The sequence below is a fragment of the Mustela lutreola genome, chromosome 1, assembly GCF_030435805.1.
Source record: "Mustela lutreola isolate mMusLut2 chromosome 1, mMusLut2.pri, whole genome shotgun sequence".
NCBI classification, from domain to species: domain Eukaryota; kingdom Metazoa; phylum Chordata; class Mammalia; order Carnivora; family Mustelidae; genus Mustela; species Mustela lutreola.
The window spans coordinates 251,577,082-251,589,615 of record NC_081290.1 but is presented as its reverse complement, the minus strand read 5'-3'; the positions used below and the strand labels follow the sequence as shown (position 1 = coordinate 251,589,615).

The 12,534-nt window shown below is 34.2% G+C and overlaps 1 protein-coding gene across 5 annotated transcripts in view; it reads right to left on the bottom strand.

The window, feature by feature from the left end:
• Positions 1-12,534, bottom strand: part of GAS2 (growth arrest specific 2) — a 126,877-nt gene that overhangs the window by 70,613 nt on the left and 43,730 nt on the right. For all 5 annotated transcript variants that reach the window (XM_059138468.1, XM_059138478.1, XM_059138458.1 and 2 more), the window contains one exon: positions 11,330-11,471. In XM_059138468.1, coding sequence (XP_058994451.1) covers positions 11,330-11,471 — 142 coding nt within the window. The remainder of the gene's footprint in view (positions 1-11,329; positions 11,472-12,534) is intronic.

Sequence of the window (12,534 nt, the reverse complement as noted above, 5' to 3'; positions counted from 1 at the left end):
AATACATTGTTATGTACTGCACCTAATAAAGCCAACAGATATTTAAAAAATAATAATTCATTGAGAATGGTCTTTATAGAGACAATATTCTGATAAAAGAAAATACTAGCTTATTGATCAATTTTAAGAAAAACAGTAATATTGCTTTAATTCTTAAACATAGAATTTTATAATAATTCCAGAATTATTCTATTCCTTTAACTTAAATGTCTAATTCTTTTACTCCACAGATTATGGTACTGGCAATATTTGGTCCACTGACATCAAAATGGAATTTATTGGGAGTTTGTGGTGAAGAGAAAGAGAACATTTACTTGGATTGTAAAAGTACATAATTGGCTTTAAACAGACACAATTTTATTATCTTGTTATAAAATGTCATTTTGAAGCTCACAAAATAAATTCTATTTCCATCAATAATTTTCATTAAAAAAGAATTATGGAAAAATCTCGACTATAGAATATTCCAATTCTTGGTAATATAAAGTTTGGTGTTAGGTGACCCTGAGTGAATTCCCCTCATCAGGAGGACTAAAGTTATTTCTAATTAAAGGATCTAAAAATAAGGATAGCTAATAACTCCAATTTCAAAGGCACCACTGGTTGACTCAGGCTGGAATGATACAAACTTCACAACTTCATTGAATCAACTGCAGTGCCATTTAACATATGGACTGTAATACCACAAAGGCATCAATTTCAAAAAGAGAACAATCACAAACATCACAACACAGAAGCAGACAATGTAAATCAATCTTTCTGTCTAGATAACAAATTCTTTCTGATTTAGGCCTTTAAAAAACCCCATCTATGGAACAAAGCAATAAACATCAGTTCTGAATGGAAAAAAGAATACATAAAAACTTAGGAGAGGAAGATTTTTTTTTAGGCCCTGTTAATACCCTCATCTTCAGTGAATGCAATGCAAAGTAAGTGGCTATAGCTCTGGAAGTCCTGGACACAATTTCCTGTATTTCTTGATGGAAATAGGGTCAAAATATAAAAATTATTACTAATCTGACCAAATTGTGTCAATGTGCAGTCAATAACCAGTTACAAAAAGTAATACCTGACCCACCTATAAAGATTCCTTAACCAACTCATTATCTGTAGTTTGAGGACTATGTAAGTATTGGAATAGATACATTTTATAGAAAATAAAATTCATCCTGAAGAAAAACAATAATGTGAGTAACAAAGACATATGTGAAACACGTTACTATTGTGTATTTCTTTGCTTCCTCAACTGAGCTAGCAACTTAAAACAGCTTTGGCATGCCCAACTCACATGCTGAATCTACCATTAGACTCATTAGAAAATCAGTTTTGGCAAACGAAGAAGTAACTGCATGATTCTTCATTTTACATCCTTAAAAGAATATTTTATATATATATATATATATATATATATATATATATGTGTGTGTGTGTGTGTGTGTGTGTGTGTGTGTGTGTATGTGTGTGTACGTATATATGTAAATCTCATAAATAAATTTTTTTCGTATCCTTAAAATAAGACAAATGAACCTCTCCCTCAGCATAATTTCTTAGGAAAAACTAGTAGGATGATTATTGTACTTCCCAATTTTCTTAGAAATGTTATTTTTCATAAAGAAAATAAATTGCCTCAAAAAAAACCCCTGTGTTATTGTCTCACATAGTAATGCCTTTTTAAAAAGCAGGTATATTATGCCTGGCCTATAAAGACCAAAAAACCCCACAAAAATGAAACAAAACAAAACAAAAAACAACGTCTGTTGACTAGTGAGTGATGAATGAGATGAAGCTGTAGAGGTGCATAATTTAGCACAAAATAGTAACTACCCAGTAGGCATTTACAACTCAAAAATCGAGGTTGATGGACAATCATCCAGTGATGATCATGGTTTCGACAAGGAACAAGCTAAATAAAGACTAACATCTTAACCTCGTGTCTTGAGAAAGTGCCAATGATGTCAATGTTCACTTAATTGTAAAAGCAAATACTCTTGCTTTATGGGTATATAATTAAATTCAAGAGTCTTTAAATAGTATCTAAATTTCCCAAGGAGGTGACTTTGTTTGGTTTGTGCACTCAAGCAAGTTTCTAAAGTAAGTTGATAGAGTATAGTGGCCATGGGATTCAAACCACAAAGATCTGGGTGTGAGTATCAACTCTAAGGCTTACTGGTTGCATTATCTTGGGAGGTTATTCTATAATATCTCATTTTTCTGAGGATAAACAAAATTGCATATCTTGGAAGGTTTTGGTGAGGATCAAACAAGGTAATATTTATTTTTATTCTTTTTTTTTAAAGATTTTTATTTATTTATTTGACAGATCACATGTAGGCATAGAGGCAGGCATAGAGAGAGAGGAAGAAGCAGGCTCCCCACTGAGCAGAGAGCCCAAAGCGGGGCTCGATCCCAGGACCCTGGGATCATGACCTGAGCCGAAGGCAGAGGTTTTAACCCACTGAGCCACCCAGGTGTCCCTTTATTTTTATTCTTGACACAGTGTGTGGCACATAGGAAAGACTTGCCCAATGCTAGCTTATTAGTTTTTAAAATTTTTGTTATTATAAATTGTTTAAAGATTGTCTTCATTTGGCTTAGTCAACAATAATTCACTTATTTTTTTCTCTAAAAACATTTTTGTGTGTGTGCACCAATCGGGAAAAATTCACTATGCTAGGCATGATAAAAACTTTGGAATAAAAAAATTACTATTGGTATAATATGTATAATCTTAAGTGGTCTATTATAATGAGTATATATTGAATATTTTATCATTTATATCAGAGACCACTAATTATAAATCAATCTAAATCAAATCCCAGGTTAAGTAGGTCAGTTTGGTCAGCATATACAAAAATATAAAGCAGATAACCGATAGTTATTACAAGTTTGTGCTAAGTATAAAGCTTAAGAAAAATGTGTCAGTTTGTGAAACAGCAAACACCTTTCCATTAATTTTTCTGTCTCTGAGAATAAAATAATTTATATGAGTCCATTTTTAGTAAATTACCTAAGTTGATTATAAAAGACAAATTTTGTATATTGCATTTAAACAAAAGCTTTTGTATTGAGTCATAAGGATACTCATCTTAAATCATTTTAATGATTCCCCTTTTTGAAAAAACAATAAAACTTCTCCTTATACTAAAGTTTACACTAGAAAACATTTTTTTCACTCTATCATTGAAATATTCATATGGTTTTTTGCTTTGAGTTAGGAGAAGAGGGAATCACTATTGTTTTCTTTCATCTAAAATATTGTTTTTTAAAAAATAGAAAGCTCTCCAGCCAATGGTCATTATTATGTGAAGGATTTTATCATTGGATTTTTTTAAAATAATCAAAACCACCTCAAAGAAAATCATAATGCAGAACAGCTCTGAGAAAAGTAAGACAGATCCCTATTCAAAAATATGTGGCAAGAGACTCAGTCTTATAACCTAGATTCTATAAAAATCTCAAGGGCATCAAATGTCAAATGGAGTGCTGCTGGCTCCAGGAATAGAAAATGAGGTCTTCCACTAAAGCAAAGGATAGAGTTTCAATGTCACAAAATCTGCAAGGATAAAATGCATTTGACCATAAATGTAATTTATCTAAATATATTAAATTTTAACACATGGGCAAAGAAATGGAAACACGAAAAAGTGTGTTGTCTGCTTGGTGTGTGTACAATAAAGACTACAATATTAACACTGGTTTTAAAGGAGACTGGGCTAATTTAGATTTAAATTTAGGAAGGAAACTTGAAAAAATACACTTTGGCTGATTATTATTTAATTGTGAAAATACCATAAATTAATAGTTGTCCACCTTCCCAGAGTATAGAACAAGTTCTAGTACTCAGAAAGAGAGGTGTGATAGAAAATACAATACACTTGAAGTCAGCAGGATTGGGATCTAGTCTAGACAGCATCACTTTTTCATTTCCCAAACAGGCATCTTGCCTTCTACTTGCTCCCCCTTACGAGGGGATTTATGGTTAAAAGTACTTGGTACATATGGCAAGTGCTCAATAAATATTACTCCCTTGCTACTTAAGTGGGGTCCACAGACCAGCAGCTTTGGCATCAGCTGGGAGCTGGAAAAAAATACAAAGTATTCGGTCCCACCCCAGACTTATTGATAAGAACTTATATTTAAACAAGTTCTCCAGGTGATGGTTATGCACTTTAATGTTGGAGAAGCACTGTATTAACCAATGTTGTGTATTATAGTAAACATCAGTTATAATTCCTGTGTTTTGTTAAAAACATTCAAATGTGCTTTGGGAGATTTATCTATATATCTCTCTATATATAGATATATATTCTCAAAACACTCTACAAATGTTTCACATAACAGTGATGACGATGATGATTGGAAGAAAAATAATTCATGCTTTGGATTAGCCCTTAGTGGTGATTATGAGCATTTCTCTTCTGCCAGGATTAATAAAGCACAAAAGTTGCTTCCCAAAAAGTGAAGGGCTAGTCACAAACCTCTCCCTTTGTCATGTCACTCCTGGTAAGACCCATGCAGAAACCTTTGAGTTTGAAGGTAAGAGGCAATTAGGAGTAGCACAGAAATTTAGGTACCTTTAAATTTGAAACTGATCTCAGGGAGGCCAAAGAAAAGACAAAGCAAAGATTTTCACCAGCTCATGAATGCTGAGTCTGTGTGTATCCAGATTTCTCAGAATCACTGCTCACTTTTCAAATAGGCTACGACATCCACATATTCATGCAAACCAAGATAATTTGTTCAAAATTTCAACAATTATGTATGATATATAGAAGAAAATCTATGGGGGTCTCATTCAGTTAAGCATCTGCCTTCAGCTCAAGTCATGATCTCAGGATCTTGGGATCGAGTCCCTCATCAAGCTCCCTGCTCAGTGGGGAGGGCCTCTCTCTCTCCCTCTTCCCCTCCACTTGCTTGTTTCGCTCTCTCTCTCTCTATGACAAATAAATAAATAAAATATTAAAAAAAAATCTAGTTAATTGCCCTTGCCACTAAGTTGAGAAATGTCCTAGAATGAATAGTGCCCTTCCTTTCCTCAGTACCCGAACCTTATGAGAAATTAATAGATTACATCACTAACACTCAGAACAGCAACAAGAGGCAAGAATTTTTCTAATTCAGTCTACATTTATGTTTTATTTTTCCTCTTACTTGAAATAATCATATGACCTTCTAAAATTATTCAAACAGAGTATCTCTTTCTGTAACACAGGGACATGATCTCTGATAAAGCTGAATTCTGATTCTGGCTGGGCGGCTGAGAAGTGTACTTGGGGCAAGTTATTTAATTCTCTGGGTCATTCTCATTTATAAAACGTTGGTTGTTGGAGGATTAGATATGGTAACATGTGCACTACCTAACCAACAGTAAGGAGCACATGGTTATTATTACTGAATATGGTGCAGCAAAAATTTGATTCTGGGAAAGCTAGAAAGCCATTTGCTTCCCTAATTCAACACTGACTCAGCTGAATCCTGACTTAATACTCATTCCAGGGAGACATTTAGTTCTCCCAATCAGATTCTTTACTGTTTTTTCTTACATTTGCTCTGGCATAGGGCAAATGGTTAAATTTGGAAAGACTATCTGAATTCAAAAGGAAAAAACAGAATTGAGATGCTAACCAAGTAAGTATAAGAACAAGTTTTAAAAAACCAAAAGCCTAAAATAAATTGTCCCTGGCAAAGAAACTAAATATAAATGACTCATAGTGCTGAATGGCTACCTTGAAATTGTTGTCTATACTAGTAATAGTAATTATAACCTTTTTCCCACAGAAATACTTTTCAAGTCCTCAATACAGACGACAAGCGATGACTTATCAAACACTGGAAGGTAGACAAAGATTTTTTTTCTGATGTAACAGATGACTTCCAAGTATAAAATGGAAAACAATGTTTACAAATCCACACACAATCCTTTTTAATTTTCCACAGAAGCATCAAACTCATACTGCATATAGACCGGTGCTTGACCAACATTCAGATAACAAAGGATTTTGTAAAACTACTTATCAGAGTCATGCATCAACAGAAAATAGTGCCACACAGCAAACACAAACACAGAAAAGAAAAACAGAAAAAAATCACACATATTTGCATGCTAGCACAGCAGAGAGCAAACCCTTTTCTCGCTGAGTAGATTCTTTCTCTGAGAAATAGATGAAGAATTGTCACTGGCTTCCAAATCCTACAATCATCCAATAACATAATGATATTGACACAATTACAGCAAACAAAAATTATGCATTTTTAAAGTATTCTCCCCCCAACCTTCTTCCCCCCCCCATCTCCCAGCTCGGCAGAATGCTTACAAATTAAGCAACATCAACAAGACTCTGGAAAAATAATGACACTTGGCAATTTCTAAGTTACTATACTAAAGTAAATTACAAATTATAAATCCCTACACAAGTATATCACTAATGGAAGGAAATAGTTTCTTACTTAAAGTCTCATATAAGAGCATCAATTTTCGGATTCATAACCTAAAACTTTTTAAGATTGAGAATAAATCATAGATTTTTGGTCTTAATTTAAATGATAAAAATGTGCCATATCAAAATATTCAGCCTTATGTTGGAAAAGGTTATTAAAATATTTAAGCCTGGAAAAATCATTATATTTACTATTAAGAGACTATTAATACATTCTATTAACTTTTATACCTCTGTCAAACTGAAAACAGATATTGCTTTCACACTAGAAATCTTCTAAATGTTTTTTTTTTTTTTTTACTCCACTATTAAAAGTAAAGTTCATTTCTTTTAAAAAATTTATCGGAAGAATATTTTGTCTTTAGGCTGATAAACTATATACTATTAAATTCAAGGAAACATTCATGTTCATTTTTTTAAACTGATCAAACAATCGGGATTTACAATTAGGATGGTAATTGTTAATTTACAATTAATAATCTTAAATATTTTTAAGGAATCCAATGAAATCAATTATGAAACATGATAAAAACCAATTTCTAGTCATTGGTCTACATATCAACCTGATTTGAACAGTGGGGGTTATCACTGAGCATAAAGTGTAGACCCACAGTGATAAAGCATGTTCCACAGAGCACAAAAGATGTGTATCATCTGTTCTTACAGCAGTGTAAAAGTCTACAGTCACTTGAAATGTCTGTTTAACCTCAATAATGCAAAATTGCCATTATAATTCTCAATGTGTAAGATTTTAAGTCAACAAATAATGCTCTATACAAAATGGTTCAAATTGTATCTTAATATAAAGAAAATTAATTGTTCACACTTTAGATTACATGTCATACCTGTTTGCTCTCTCAATTTTGTTAACAGGTAATGGAAAAAGAAAATGACATCATTGACAAGTAATTACTATCTATCTTTCCTTCAAATTCTGAGAATATATTTTATTGTTGTTTACTAGATATAAATGGGTGGCCTCATGTTCATAACATTTTGTGAGTTTTCTGTATTCTTAAATAGTCTCAAGAATATTATTTTTGGTTGGTATCTGTGGATAATGACTCGAGTTGGTTTAAGATATCACTAAATGTTATAGATTCCTTTCATTTCCATTTGTTTTACTGTTAGAAAAAAAATTCAGTGGACATTCTGATGCCTATCATTACTTACTGTCTTTGGATAAAATTTTAGAAACTAATTTGACAAAAGAACATAAATACCTGTAAGGTCTTTGATACACAATGTCAAATTGCCCTCTAAAGAAGGCATACCAATTTCTAGTTTTCTTCAGCAATGTATAGAAGATCCTATTTTCCCTACATACTCAACACTAAGCATATAATTTTCTCAATCTTTGCTAATTTTTCATAGCTTATATGTGCATTTACCTTATTGCTAAGCTGTCCAACATTTTTATATTTTTATTAGTTTTTTTTTTCATTTAAATTCAATTAGCTAATACAGAGTACATCCCTGGCGTCAGTTGCAGAGTTCAATAAGTCATCAGTTGTGTACCACTCCCGGGGCACATCATGTGCCCTCCTAGGTTTTTTTATGTCTTCTACGACAAGGCTGCTCATGACCTTTGTTCGTCTTTCTATCTCTTTTTTGAAACACTATTCGAGATATGGTGAATTTACGATCTGAGAATTGACATTTCTCAGAGAAAAAATTATCAAGAATTTCACAGAAGATAAACTACAGGTTATACTCTGTATGTGATTGTGTCGTGTGGCATCGAAAGTTATCTGCCAAGAATCCAAAAGGCAAGAAACAGGAGGGAAGCATATGGGATAAGCTGCTAGCCATGCTCCGCAGTTCCTCCCTGGCATACCTTCCCCACCATGGAGATTTCTTGTCATTAGCTGTTGAAAGAGAACAGATTGAGCGAGTTGTGAATCAAGATCCCCTTGCAAATAACTACAAAAGAGCTCTGCAACAGAGGGTAGCCTATCAGTTGCCACAAAGATAAGAATGCTCTATGCTGGCAAAGACCTTTGAACAGCTAAAGACAGAAGCCTCTTGATACACACTGGGGACAGTGATCTGCTTTATCATTCATTCAAATAGATTTTCCCCCTTCATCAGGGCATCTTTTCATTTTATTTGCTGTTCAAAACACTGGGACACAAAGGATGCACTTCATCTTGTGCGCTACTGAAATGAAATCTTGAGGTAGGAAAAAAAAGAAAAACCCTTGCCCTAAATTCCCTTTCAAAAGTAAAGTGTGAAAAGACATCAAGCAGAGTACACAGTGTTATTGTTGTGAGAAAGTCAATTCTGCAACACAGAGACCAACGCCATCAGCCCTGGCTCAATCGCTTCCTTACCCACAGTGAATCATACGAAAAATCAAAGAAGAAAGGGTTCCACTTGGAGAAATGGAATTTCTCATTGTCCTTCCTCTTGATTATGATTAACATCTACGGGCACAGCTGTTTTCTTTCTCCAAATAATCCTGAAGTCAATGCTATAATATTGGCTCCCTTCTTCTGTCTCCATGGGGGTATTAAACCTCACCTCACCTCATGTCCTATTCTGAGCAGCAGAAATTTCAAATTTGTCTTTTCATTGAGCAACAAACCAGAAAGCCTAACTATCTGCTTTTGTTTGGTGCTGAGAGGATTAAAAATTCCTTGAAAACTTGGTTTCTTTGCAAGTTATAAGCCAAGATATAATAAAGAAGATGATCAAAATGAAAGATGTTTAAACTAAATACTCAGTAGCTATTATGTATAAATGTTCTAGGACTTTCTTTCTTTAAAGTCAGGTGTTTTTTATTTTTTTCAAACAGAGTGAAGAACTAGGCCATCTCAACATTCATCTTGACATAATTTTATATTCTGCAGACTATGTATTTATATATCAGGACCATTATTATACAGTGGCTTTAGGCTTTATTGTTTCAAGATAAAATGTACTACTTATCTGAATGGGGTTTTAAAAAGCCACCCAAGCTTTTTGGTTTCCAACTGAAAGCTTTATTAGTTTAACTAACAAAAGAACTCAGAGGCAATGAGAAAACTGATCTAAGATTTTTTTCACATTGACAGCTTCTAGTCATCCATGGTGGTCTATGGTAGTTACTGGAAAAGATGCTTATTTTTTTCCTTTTTCAAATTTTTATTTAAATTCTAGTTAGTTAATATATAATGTGGTATTGGTTAGAGGAGTAGAACTTAGTGATTATCACTTACATATAACTCCCAGTATTCAACACAAGTGCCCTCCTAAATGCTCATCACCCACTAAAGCCCAACCCCCACCCAACCCCCCTCCAGCAACCCTCAGTTTGTTCTCTATGGTAAAAAGTCTCTTATGCTTCCCTCTCTCTTTTTTTCCCCTTCCCCTGTGTTCATCTGTTTTGTTTCTCAAAAGATGCTTCTTAAATGAAAACCTGTTCAATCAGCAAACTCACAGACAATAAGGCAGTTTCCCCGTGTGGCAGTTCCTTAAGGGATGCAGGGGACTGGAGATTTTTAAATCATGATGTTGTCTGTCCACACATGAAGAGTATACGCCTTGTGACTAATCTAGTTCTGAAATTGCCATCAGACTGAAAGAGGGCTATCTCCATATACACACCTCTTCCACCAAGTTTGGTTTACTTAAATGTGAGGAAATAGTAGGAGCTGTCAAAGTCCATGTACATTACGATCAGTGGAGGGGCACCCTACTGTACTCTGGAGGCTCCTGGGCAATTACTCTAGTTTATTTTTCCCTTCAGGTATAAAATATTCTCCTAGTCTAAATTCACATAATTTTCTTCTCTGTTGAGAGAATTCTCAGAAATCTGATGGCAATCTTTTCCATATCACATTCACTGCTCTTAGCAGAAATACAAATTTCCATAAGCATATAAAAGGAGTAAGATTTTAGCTGTTACCATCCATTTCCTAGGTTCAGCTGGGAAATGTTGTTTTGTGAGGCCTAGGGGCAAGGGTATTCTGTTTAGAAGGCAATTTGTATACTTGTTCTCTCTGAAGGATGCTCAGCTTTCTTTGATGCTAATATTTGGTATTATGTGATTTTGTGAATTGATTTTTTAAAGCCTCAAGCAAAAGAACCAAGCTCCCCTCCTTCCCACACAGAGGTCTCCTTTCTTCACTCAGTCCTATTTCATTAGAATAGGACTTTAATTCCAATACTTTCCGTATGAGAGCTGTTCTTGGCAGAACTGATACAGGAGCACTGAACATTTAACAGTAGCATATCAAATAATGTTGAAACACTGAACAACGTATGTTTTGTCCCAAGGAAATACAAAAGCTTGTTCTATGGTCTGGAAGTGGATTTGCCAATATTCAATCATAAGGCAAAACAAGACAAGAACCCCACAATTATGTGGGTAGCGTTAGACACTAAGGTATCTATCTTTTATTTCTCCATCTTCAATTATTCCAATTTCCTGCTTGCTTACCTGATTTTGAATTCACTAAAAATAGATACATAAATAAACTTCTCTTTCAACTCAGCTAGACTTTACAGGAAATGGTGTTTCAGCCTTTGGTAGAGGTAAAAAACAATAGTGCCTTTATGGCTGGAGCATATACAGCTCCCTTTCCAGTGCAGGCCAGAGCCTGGCAGTAAAATGTAAAACTCCATTTTCCAAGTAGCCCCCATTTTGCATTATATATTCTTGATTTTAGCTTAGAATTGTGCTACTTGTATCCCTACACTTTCATGCACAAAATGACCAACCGTAAAAGGACTTGCATTTTTCTACCTTCAAAGATTCCAGTTTACAACAAACCTGCAAGCTGACAACACTTTGAATTTTTTAAAGTTAACAATCTATGAAGTGACATCACATAAAAAAAGTTTAAGTAGTTTTACTGACAAAGACACGTAACAATTTGATCAGCTAAAATTCTGAAGGAAATACATACCCAAACCTTCCGATTCAAATAGACACGTTTCATCTACCCCTAAATCTCGGCACCAGGATAAGAAATTTGCTGTATTGTCTCTGGCAAAAAAGGAGCCTGAGGGTGCAGTGGCTTTGCACGGAATCTTCTTCAAGGGCAGATTCTGAAAAACAAAGAAATCTCACTCTGGTAGTTATATCTGACAAAGTCATCACAAGGACACATAAATAGACAGTTGTTTTCAGCAAAATGTTTTGGAATGACCTCATGTCAATAAATAGATTAGTGAAGAGGTATAGAAAAGGAAGTGAAATGTACATGAAATTCAGTTGTCACTAAGAAACTATAAAAAAATCTGTGCATATAAACAAATCCTGGATTTTTTTTTTTTCTTACCATCTAGTAGTAATACAAGCAAGTCCCTTCCCTGGCTCATGTTACTCTTTTCTTTCTCTTCTATTTTGGGTGTGTCTTTGGTATGTTTTGTCTTTTGTTTGTTTGTTTTGGGACTTATATTCCATCCAAGAATTTTACCATTATTTCTCAAAATTTATTTAAAAATGTATTTTCCATTTGTGAAAGAAGAATGAAACATAAATACAGTACATGAATATAAACAATATGTAAGACACAAACCTGTATTATGTGCACACATAAGCACACATTAATATATTATATTATTAATACTTTACGTTATAATATAAAACAATTCTGTTGGATTTCTGCTATCTGACCCTGAAAGATATTGACATTATGCATCATTTTTCTTCTGGGATAAGAATATGGTTAAGGGGCACCTGGGTGGCTCAGTTGGTTAAGCAGCTGCCTTCAGATGAGGTCATGATCTCAGGGTCCTGAGATGGAGCCTCTCCCTATGGCTCCTTGCTCGGCAGGAAGTCTACTTCTCCCTCCGCCCCTCCTCCTGCTCATGCTGTCTCTCAAATAAATAAACAATAACTTAAAAAAGAAGAAAAGGAAATGTTTAAGATATAGGAGGGCCTGAACCTGGACAGACTTTCTTATTAACAGTCTCTTATAAAATTTTAGATAGGAAATCTCCACTGGCACCATACCAAGAGTTAGAGAGTTGTGTGGTCTTATTTTCTTTAATAGAACATGATCAGTTTCCATGCCATTCCAAGAAATCACAGAATGCAATTCTCTGTGATGTGAAAGACTAAACAATGGTTTTGGTTGCTGTGGGCTGTGTAGAGCTTCACTTTAAA